We start from the raw sequence: 11,823 nt of genomic DNA on the forward strand, positions 1-11,823 counted from the left end.
TATACAAATACTTTTTGGGGTCACTGTATTTGTGTAGTGTTAGTATAAATCATAGTGTTTACATGTGATTTTAAATAGTAATTGTTTTTAAAAAAAAAAGTGGTTCTCCCTATGGCCAGTCCACCCCTGGGTCAGATAATTTGTTTAAGGACAAGTACTTTGTGCAAACTATGAATTTTGGAAGCTGCTGTTAGTCCTCACATGACCCACATTCAACATGTTGTAATTTCTTTAACCAATCATATAGCATAAATGTTGACTTTTATTCTTTAGATTTAGAGTCCACTTCATAGCCGCAGATCTATTTTGCTCAATCTACCCTTTTGAAAAGGACAGTTTAGACCAGAATGAATTTCCATACTGGTCCATTCTCGTTTATGCTGATTTGGTGCTGGTCTAGATAGCCATGCTGTCCACCCACAAAGAACATGCTGGTGAAACAGCATGGTCTTTCTGGTGAAGTCGGTTGACAAAGGAAGTTTGGTTAAGCTTAAGAAACCTGGTTGAGACATTAGCAAGATCAACCAAAACAAAATAGTGAGTAAACAAGTGCCTGTTTACATCCTAAATACACCAGGCCATTAAAACTCCTTTCAGCTATTTCTTTGCTCATGCTGCTATTTTTAATGGCAGTTGTAGTTTTAATGTCAATATATAGATAAATCAAGGGATGTCAAGAGGTTGATGAGTGAATAGATTAAAATAAACTCCTGTGCTAATGAAAAAGCGAATTTGTTTTTCTTTTTTTCTGTTTGCCAGTCAGCTCTCATCGTGTAAGTTGATAGGTCCTTTGATGTGTAATCGTGTAGCCAATCCGCTTGCATACTCTCTCATTGCCAAACATTTAAATATGCTCTGTTTGCAAGCAAGGAGGTTTCGGGTTTCTCTGAAACCCTCCTCCTCCCCAGCTTCACTGGTCTAGATCTGTTAAATGGGGATTGTACAGTATTTATATCTAATTGTGCAGCAGCAAGCCATATATGCTTGAAACAGCATGTCTTGACATCGCTTGTGTTTCTTGAATTGTGCTGCAGCAGTGATTTTTTCAACTCAGTATGTCTGTAACTGGGTTTCCATTCACGTATTTTTGGGGGAACCCAAAGTCTTATGTAAAGGGAAACCCAATTACTGCAGCCTGATTGATCTGTCGCATTTGCATAGTGCACACAGCTTTCTTGTCTTTAGCTGCTTTTGCACATTAAACAGCTTTCTGGATTATGTGTCAATGAGCTAAAATTATTTAATATTCACAGAAGTTATTAATCCACCCCAGTGGTGGGCTGTGCATTTAAAGTCTAGGCCTTCAGATTGATTCATGCCATTAAGAAAACAGAGTTTCACAATGAATAAGACACCCTATGCCTTTGGGTATCATAAATTATGTTGCTGCTAACTAGTAATACAATTTATATTTTAAAAACACGTCCAGGCATGGAAGCTAGAACTTAAAATTACACTTAATGCTCAAGCAAGCCTAATTTTAACTGCAGCGTGACTGTTTTGTGAAATTAACATCTCCCAAACAGACATTCAAATCATAATTTTTCATATGAATCTACCTAGGAGATCTATAATACCTGGACAAATCTATCGAATAATATTATTGATTTAAATGTTGCTTGCAATAAATTTCGTTTCGTCAGTGTACATGGTTATGCTTCATTCCATTCAAATTGGATGAGGGATATTCCTATTTGATATCTTCGAACATAATTGCATTCCATTCCCCGATATTCGGAACTTCAACGCTCCCGTAAGCTTAGCAGGTGTTTGACTCTCATTAGAGATGTCTCCTAGCAACCCAACTGATAAACAATCCTGCAGCGCTAGCATTAGTGTTACATGTGTACGATTATCAAAAGAGATTATAATGTTTTATACACCTGTTTCTGCAGGCGCTTGTAAAACAAGCTTTAATATCATGTAATGTGGAAACAAATTCATTTATCAATATTACTTCATAAAGTGAATGTTTATCACTTACTTTGTATATCTGAGTGTCCAAATGTTTGTGTGACATCATGCCCCTGAATCTCGGAGTTAAGAATGTTCTACTAGTTGTAATTCTGACTTCAAGATACATTACATTGCACTTTTCCTAGTAGGAAGTTGTAATATCCGACTTCCCGAGCTGAGTGGAATGCAGTACTATGTTTCAAAACTGACACTGAATGCTCAAGCAGCCTAATTTACATTTAGCAAACTCCTGATGTTGCTATAACTATGCAAAAACCACTTACCAATTTGCTTGAAATGAAAATCAGTTTGCAAGCATCAATGGATAAATTCTGACTGCATAAACTTAAATTTCTCTATTTGTTTGTAGATTAATTAAGAGTGGAAAGTGATTATAAATACATAGGCAAAAAGGTTATTGAGAATGAAAGGATGAAAATATTTATTTATTTGGCATGTTAGGCCAGCAGAGAATTTGCCACTGCTCCACCCCCTGTGTAATGTCATTAGTAACAGCTCTATAATGTTGAGCCACTGTGGTTCGAACGATGGATGTGCAACATAGTTACTATGGTTTTGGGAAACAGTCATCACTAGCTAGTTAATTTCTCCAATGATGCATTGTACTATGGTGCTTAAGCAGTGAGTTATGTAGTTGTATAGGAAACGCAACCCTGGTCATCCTGAAATAATGGTGTCCTGAAAATCCAAAGCCTACAAAGTGTTTGCAGAGCACATGTGTAGAATAAAACTTGAACTGTGCCGAAGAGCAGGTTTATTTACATTTCTGAAAAATATACCATAGGCTATATTTTATATCTGCATGACACTGACATAAGGAAGGAGGAATGCACACACATAGTGCTCCCAGATCTGACACTCCCAGACATGAGGTAATTTTATACATAAAAGAGCCACAGTGTCTACAATTTCTTTGGGAGTGACGAATTTGTTCTTTTGAACACATGGACATTTTTTGCACATTGTTTTTACGATTGTATGTTTTTTTTAATAATTACTGTATTGATTTTGCAACTTGGATGGAAACATAGCAACTGTATGATCTAGCAGTAGCAAGTCTCAGTACTTTCTCAGCAGCACAGCATCAGATCTAGTTTGCCAAGACCAATATCCTATCAATGTATCAAACCAATGTTAATATTAAAAAAAAACTTGTCAGTTGTTGTCATGACTGAACTGAATATAAATGTATTTATTTTTTGTTTTGTTTTTTGGGGCCTGGCTGCTGTTTTTCACTCACTTTTTGTCTTCTTTATTATCCATGTAGTATCAGAGCATTAGTGGTCAGAACCCTTTAACTTACAGTGGAAACCACGAGATACCACTTCCACTTGAGAGTCCAAGCCATGATTTCATTCATTAAAAAAGAGGATGTGATACTTTATCTGTCTGTGTTTTTAGACTTCATTGGGAAAATGTTAAACCACTGTCGGAAATTTCATGATGTAAATAGATTTGGATTTACCAGTAATTACTGTGAGATCATGCCTTTTTTTTTGGGACATTGCAGATGTGGTCTCAATGCATGTGCTCAGTTGCGCTTTTGTGCAGGCAACACGAGTTCAAATCTGGCATGGGTCGTATTCTGTTTCCTCTTGTTCTTTCCATCCTTTCCTGTCATCTCTGAACTGTTCTGTACCACTCATTACTATTAGACAGAGGCAAAAAGATCCACAACAAGAAGGAAACATATACTGTACATATATAATAATATAAATTACATACAGTATATACTATATTACATTTAATAAATGTATATTCAATAATATATATTTAAATAGTCTTTTCAATTTATTATAGGATTTTAAAATTAATGCCATAGTCATTGCCTTCTCATTAAACTTACAAAGAAATGCTAAAAATGTTAAGACAGTTTATTAGGCTTTGAAGATGTTCCGGTGCATTCAACTGATAAGATGAATGAAAGAGAATAATAGAGAATATATTGCTTCCACTGTAAATGCAAATGATTGAATGATTGAACATTAAATGGATTTCTAACTTAATTTTATGCTCTGCTTGTGATTTTGTTTTCATGTCTATTCACTTTTCATCTGCTTGCGATTTTGTGTTCATGTCTATTCACTTTTCAGACGTTACTAGTATACCAACATCTCATATCAGCTTTAAGATTTTATTTAGCAAATATCTGAAGTCTCTCATCTTGCAAGTCTTGCAAGAGTTCTGTCATGCTGGAAGACCATCTGTCTCACAAGCTTTCCGAATCTCAAATGAAATGATGCAACAGTTTTGCTTAGCTGCACAATGTTTCCGGCACACCAAATCAGGCCACACTCGCTAGAATCTTCCGACCTTGCCAGGAAAAAAAAAACAGCACTTGAAATGATTTATCATTCTGGGTTATTTTGCTAGGGGTCGCCATTGGCTTTCTACTTGAAACCTATTATGTAGGTGTTGGATACCTCTTATCACAGAGAGGACATTGTATTGTGCCTTTTGTTTTAAAGGCTTATCAGGATGTATGATGTTTGAATGTGTTTTAAAGTTTTGGGTTGCAATGACAGTTTGACCCCAAAGAAGTGTGAGAAGATGGGGAGATGTGGTTTAAAGCAAAACTTCCACTTTCACCCCCACATCGACCCACATTTATTGTTCCTTGTATTCTGTTTGCACAGTCATAATTTAAGATATAACAAATAACACTGACAAAAAGAGACGATATAACCACAAGTGAAAGCTGCACTTGTTATATATTTAGATATTTTATTCATACATTTAGGTTAAGCTGATTTGCTTTCATTTCTGTCTAGATGGCCCATCCATTTTCAGGACAAAATTGTGTTTACTTTTCACTCAGATTCTTCCATTTAGAAAACCGACAATCCCTTTACAGAATATTCCCTAAAATTATGATTAGATTAGATTGTTTTTATATGGTTGCACTTCATGGTGTACTTTCTCACCATTAAAGTGCCTCGTTGTCAACTGCTACATGCTAAAGACCCCAATGTGGTTGGAGAAAAAGACCAGGCCACCATGACCTAGAAAAAAGCAAAAACCAGAAGTTACAAATACTGTGAAGAACAACTGATGCATGACGCTACTAACACATTCACTATGCCTGTTTAAAATATTGATTGTATTAGAAGTCCACCTTTCTAGATGGCAAATTATATACCTAAATATATTATTCCTGGACCATTCTCATACACCAAATCAGTTTGCCAGTTTTTTTTGTTACAATAAAATAACAATTTTTTTATTTTTTTTATATATATTTTTATTAATAAAAACCCATGTTCCAGCTAGTAGATTTGGATAATTGCAGTACCCCAGTCATGAGAGTTGAGCTATGTCAGTGTGCGGAAAAATCCATGGTGTTATTCCATGGGTGTTGCTTTGATAGACGACGTCTTTCTTAAAGGTTTCGACCAATCATCAAAATGGATTGTATTTTTTTGCCGTTCTGCTGCTGTGGCTTCTGGTTTTCTCAGTTGTGTTGAAAGGTGTGTTTCACACATTCTTACCAGTGGTTATTCAAATTAAGTCATTGTATCTTCACTGGATTCATTGCTGCTGATGATGATAATGATATTAGATAAGACTTTAGTTTATTAGTGATTATTTGAATTCCACAACACAGAAACATTAATGTCTGATTAATGCCTGATATTATCTTCAATAGAACCTCTTTTCATCACTACAAGCTTCCTTACTACCACATATACTAAAGTTCCTCAGAGGTTTCTCTACAGCTACACAATTCAGCACAAACCCTTGTTCTCTGTGACTGCTTTGAGGCGAGTCTTAATTTTAGCATATAATAAAATTTACATTTTCTTTCTTTGAATATGCAGATGTCTTACAAATGAGAATTTCTACAGTAGAACCAATTCATCAGCGATTTCTCCCCGGTCATGAATTAGATCCACTGAATACTTACCCAGACAACCAGGTATGGTGATATGAAGATGTTTTAAAAATGCAAACTATCAACAAATAGGGACTGAATTAATGCTTTTAAGACACCATGGGGTCTGTTCCACAACCTAGTGAACTTCCTCAGGAGGCAGCATTTTATGACATCATAGGCACGCTCCCGATGCGAAGGCTGTTTAAAAATGTAGGTATCCTAATTATGCTTCCTTATAAGATACCTAAAGATTTTAAGGTAGCATCGTATGTATTCTAAGGCAATTTATTATATAAATCCAAGATGGCGGACGAAGCGAGAGAAATTTGGATTAAAAATATACTTCTAATACATTCAAAACTGAAATGTATTGATAATTTATTAATAGAAAACTGACTATTTTACCCAAAATGTGTATGACGTATGTGCATTTATACTCAGTAGAGTATCACATTGTTCAGTACATTGTAATTCATGTGCATTAGTAAGTTGATTGACAGGCAATGTCTGTATCTAAAAGATGATTGGCTCTTTTACCTGTAAGGCGGAACTTCATTTCTACATTCGTTGACCGTTTGGCGCTAGAGCTTCTTGGTTAAGCGTGCCAATTTCTCCCATTCATTTTAATAGAATGGGCTGCCTCTGCTAAATAATCTCTGGTAGAGCATTCTAAACCACGCTCTTAAGAGGCATCATTTCAGTAAGGATGCTGCCATGGAAGACAACTGCCTATGCAGGTAGGAGACAGCAAAGCAGCTCACTAAGGAACAGATGCCCTTTCTTCCTTTTCCATTTGACCTAAGATGTAACTGGAGTATTTAAGAAACAATCTGATTGTTGAGAGTCATCTATGACCAGTATATTGTGTTATAGTATATATTTTATGCAAGTTTATTTAGTTTTGAATTAAACAATAGACATCAACTTTTTGATTGTCAAATTTTGCATTACTCTGTGATGAAATACACATGTGGTTAATCTGCAAGGACACCTGGTGTTATCTTTAGGAGAAGCGACTACACTCAGTCTGTATATACTCTTTCATTCTGTAGATTTTGCACAATCAAAGGGGAAACATCTTCTCAGATCCCTCCTCACCATAAGCAATCAAATCTATGAAGTAGTTGGATGGGAAGAAAAGGCACCAGCCACTATCTAACATCACAGCACAACAAAAAATGTGCAACACTGCGCACTTTACTATGCACCAGTTTGTACTAATATCTGATTACTCGTTGCAACCATCACAAAACCACTGCAGCAGGCCAAAAGAAGATCTTCTGCAGGCACAGAGACATTTAAGTTGGATAACCTGGGACAGGTGGAGGAGGAGCAGAAGGAATCCTTAGTAACAACAATGTCATCATCATCCACTAAATGAACCATTTAATAGCATACTAATAACTTTAAATCAAAGAAAAAGCAAGATAAATATTCCAGCTCTTACTTTTGTATGAAGCATTTTTAACACTACTGCAAGAAAATCATATGTTTGTTCTTTATAAATTATAATTATATTTATTCATTTATTTACTGTGTATATATTCCATTTTACTAGATTTTTTCAGCTACTATGTATGAAATGTAAGATGACATATTTCCACCCTACTAAGAACATTCCCATGCTGTTTGCAAAATGTAAAAGTGCATAAATACAATAAAACATATATTATACAAATAAAATGTACCTGTTTAAAATAAATAATGCAGATTTTTTCAAAAACAATTAAAAACATAACAGGGTGAAATGTGGCATAACAGGATTGACATGTCTAACAGGGTGGAAGTGGCACCACATTTTCTTTAAAATATCTTTGCTAGTCATGTTGCTATTTTATTAGTTTAATGAATGACATTGTTATGTCTAATATGCAGGGGTGCATTAATGCATGGGCTTACTGGGCTGATACTACCGCGCATCTAAATGCGTTCAGCGGGACACACTGATATAAACAAGGAGCTGGTGTGCAACAATGAGAGGTACATTAATGGTGCTGCAAATGATTTTTACATGGACAGGTATGCAAACAATGTCCAACTCTCTGAAAGATACTAATGAAATAAGTGTTGTGAGATATCTCACCTCACCTGTTTCTCTGACAGCTCTAGACTCTGTAAACAGCAAACAAAAATGTGACCACAGGCCGTGGTTTCTGACACTTTCTGCCTGTCAATAATTTTGTGGGTTCTCAAAGTATTGTAACTGATGGGAATTATTTAGGCATTTTTCCATTTTTAAGCTATTTTGTTCATAAAAGTTGTCAGTTGAAGGTGCTATTTTGCTGCTGTTTTTTTTTTATATAACTGTTTCTGCTCAATATCGGTCTCAATAAAGCTCATTTGCAGGGCTTGGGTAAGGGGGCATGGATAGTCCAACAGGTCAGCTTGTGGGAATTCTTGAATGGCTAAAATCACTTACAGCACCTTTGATGCGCCCCTGCTAATAGGGTGGAAATATGCCAAATTAGATCTACAACATGGTGACACAGTGCTTGCACAATCACTGACCTTAATCTTCTATCAAAAACATTATATATGCTGTTAATGCTTTTATTTTGAAGGTTTACATACTAACAGAGTGGAAAACAATATTGGGGATACACAAAAAAAAAAAAACATAAAATACTGTGGAAAAATAACACATGAATCGCAAGTAAGAGAACTGATTTTTTTTTTTTTTTTTTTAAATAATACTTTATGAAAGAGTATGGTCATGCTTCTCACCAACAACAATTAGCTGGTGAAGCTGGTTGACCAGCATGGTCTCTCTGGTGAAACAGTTTGACCAAGGTATTTGCTGGTTGAGAAATGAAGAAATCAGGTGGACACGTTGGGGAATTGCATTTAAAACATCCTAAAGAGCCATGCTGATATTTTCAGCAAGGAAATTAGGTGAATAATTAATTGTGTGCAACAAACAGTTATCTTTTAGACATCAGGCTAAACTGTATCATTAACACACACAGCCATAGTGCCAACTGCTACATGGTAAGCCCCTTCAATTTGTGGTTGGAGAAAAAGAGCAGGCCACCATGACCTAGAAAATTCAGGAAATGCCTCAAACTGAGTCAGAAGTGAAAACTTTGATGTACAACTTTACAAAAGATGCATGATGTTATTAATGCATTCACTATCCCAGTTTACAATTCTAACTGTATTATGTCTTCTTTCCATCTTTGATAAATAATACCTAAATACCTAAATACGTCATGACTGGACAACTCACTTCCACAGAATCAGTAGGCCAGACAGTTTTGTTACACGTCCATTAAGCATGTATCTTGGCTTATCATTATCTAATTAAATCCTTAGTGACACTTGAACTTTGAAATGTATGCCTTTCCTAATAAAAACCTTTACCGTGTTCCGGTTAGTGGCTTTGAGTGGTGTTACCCCAGTTTTCAGCCTGTGCCGTGAGAGTGGAGCCATTTCAGTGAGTGGAAACACCTGAAGCTGTTCCACGAGTTCCTCTTCAGGGCTGAGCTTAAATAGACTGCATCATTCTTGAGGGTCACATCACATGAAATTGACGACCAAGTTGGAAAATGAAGTCGCAATGTTTCTCTGCTGTTTTGCTGCTGTGGCTTCTGGCCTTTTCAACTGCATCGCAAGGTGTGCTCTTACTAGTGGATATTCAGATAAAGTCCTTCATCATTGAACTCATTATTTCTGATGATGGGGATATTAGTAAACTATTTTGGTTACTTGTGATTGTTTAAATGCCAAAATACTGGAAGACTTATGTCCTGATTTTATCTTCAATAGATGGTATTGTCAAAACAAGCTGCCTAACAACTTCAGATACTAAGATACCACAGAGGTTTCTGGACAGCTACACCATGCAGGAACCCCCCTTGTTCTCTGTGAGGGCTGTGAGGTAAGAATTAATAACATTTTTGACTACACTTTTAAAAAGACTACCATGACTGGTCATGGCATATGCTGTGTTTTTGGATGCTGGTGTGCTGCTGGTTTGCTTAGCTTAACCAGCCATAATTCTTTGGTCAACCAGTTAAACAGAAAAGACCATGCTGGTTAACCATCTAGACCAGCACGAAACAGCATAAACCAGCCTGTTTTAAAAATACAGTCTAAAAGCACAATGAATCCTTTCATGATGACATCGCAACTCTATAACATACTGTTGCAACTGTAAATATAATATTTTGACAGCATATCCTATTTCATTGTGTAGATTTCGCACAACCAAAGGCGCCACCATCTGCTCAGATCCCACTTCGCTCTGGGCCATAAAATCTATGAATTACCTGGATGGAAAGAAAAAGAAGAAATCTCATCCAGTCTAAAACTCCACAGATCATAATTCTGTCGCGGTGGTCCCTGCGAATTAGTCAATCGCCAATATCAGCTCAAATTTAACACAGACTTTTATTGTTAGCTGTGATGTAAATAAGCTACATGCATATGATTGTTTCTTTTGATATTTTTGATATCTATTAATTTTTTTAATCTCTCACAAATGTTTTGGATATTTAAGGTAATATTGTTGAATAAATGAAAATGCTCCATATCAGACTATTTATAGTGTACTGCTTGTGTTTATCTCTTGTACTATAGCAGATAATATTTAATAATATTATAATACATAACAATATTTACATTTTGATAATATTTCATGTGAATTGACAGTTCTAGCTCTAAGTTTAGATGGACCAGTGTTGTCTTCTTATTTCAGAGAAAGTTATAGAAATATGGTAAAGGAATATTCTGGGTTCGATACTAATTAAGCTCAATCGACAGCATTTGTGGCGTGATGTTGATTATTATAAACAAAATGTTTTTTTGACTCGTTCCTCCGTTTATTGATTTTTTTTACAAAAAAATCATTTACAATGAGGCGCTTACAATGGAAGGGGGCGGGGCCAATTTTTGGAGTGTTTAAACCAAAATGTGAAGCTTATAATTTTATAAAAGCACTTACATTAATTCTACTGTTAAAATGTATGTATTATTTGAGCTGTACATTTGTTTAAATAGTCAAGTTTTGTTGATATTACACCAACATAGAAATTAAGTTGATAAGCTGGCTATAATTTTACACAGAAAAGTTTAGTAAGTGATTTTATCACACCAAAATCATGATAACATGCATATTGTTTATGTCTTGTGGTTATACTTTTGAAATAGTAAGTATTTTATTGTTTTTCATGAAGTGGTCCCATTCACTTCTATTGTAAGTGTCACACTGTAACCTCGATATGTTTATTTAACTTTTTTTTTTTTTTTTTTTATAAAAAGAGGGGTAAGTCAAAATGAATGTTTGTGGTTATGCCACAAATGCTGTCAATTAGGCTTAACTTGTATTGAACCCAGACAATTCCTTTAAGTGCTTTCGCCACCATACAGTAATTTAGGCCATTTGGATTACCAGTGTTGAAACATCTATAATAGTAATAAACCAAATCTCAATGCTTCTTACAAAATTCTCCCAAACACTGTAGGATGAATTGGATAAATGAAAACCTCCACAGACATCAAGAACAATGCAAAACGTTTGTGAGTGGTACATTTCAACAACATGCCTATGTGAAATACAGTATGCACGTTTCCAACTTTATTGTACATGAAATAGTGAGTACTGTAAATTAGCATTGTACATTTAAAAAAGGGCAAAACTAATATGGAATATATTGAGATGTTCTGCTCTGCTGATGTAGTTCCATTGCACATATAATACTAAGGGCTTTAATAGGTCACTTTTTCTACACATCCACATCATCAATTCTTAGGTAAAGCACATGACCTAATATCTTTCCGGTGGTTACCTTGGCAAGACATTGTGGTAAATACATGTATGCCTCGCTGTGGTTTTCCAGCTGTGCTAAATGGCTTGAAAACAACTCTCTACCAGTTCTCTTTTATCACACATGTGGCATAGAAGCCTGTGCCCAGTTGAAAGATACCCCTACAGCTAGGAAAACCCTTAGTGACAATATACTTACAAATATAAA

The 11,823-nt window shown here is 35.5% G+C and overlaps 1 protein-coding gene across 1 annotated transcript; it reads left to right on the plus strand.

The window, feature by feature from the left end:
- The first annotated feature begins 9,334 nt into the window (after positions 1 to 9,334).
- Positions 9,335 to 10,326, plus strand: LOC127648706 (eotaxin-like). Its single transcript, XM_052133427.1, has 3 exons — positions 9,335 to 9,463; positions 9,617 to 9,728; positions 10,047 to 10,326. The coding sequence occupies exons 1-3, from the start codon at positions 9,397 to 9,399 to the stop codon at positions 10,156 to 10,158; spliced, it is 291 nt and encodes a 96-aa protein (XP_051989387.1). The 5' UTR covers positions 9,335 to 9,396; the 3' UTR covers positions 10,159 to 10,326.
- Positions 10,327 to 11,823: the final 1,497 nt, after the last annotated feature.

Source organism: Xyrauchen texanus, chromosome 9 (genome assembly GCF_025860055.1).
Source record: "Xyrauchen texanus isolate HMW12.3.18 chromosome 9, RBS_HiC_50CHRs, whole genome shotgun sequence".
NCBI classification, from domain to species: Eukaryota; Metazoa; Chordata; class Actinopteri; order Cypriniformes; family Catostomidae; genus Xyrauchen; species Xyrauchen texanus.

Bases quoted from the DNA above. Each gene is read 5' to 3' on its own strand.
- LOC127648706 (XM_052133427.1), top strand. From the start codon at position 9,397: ATGAAGTCGCAATGTTTCTCTGCTGTTTTGCTGCTGTGGCTTCTGGCC. The intron at 9,464-9,616 runs GTGTGCTCTTAC...TATCTTCAATAG, and splicing joins CTTTTCAACTGCATCGCAAG to ATGGTATTGTCAAAACAAGC. The intron at 9,729-10,046 runs GTAAGAATTAAT...TTCATTGTGTAG, and splicing joins TTCTCTGTGAGGGCTGTGAG to ATTTCGCACAACCAAAGGCG.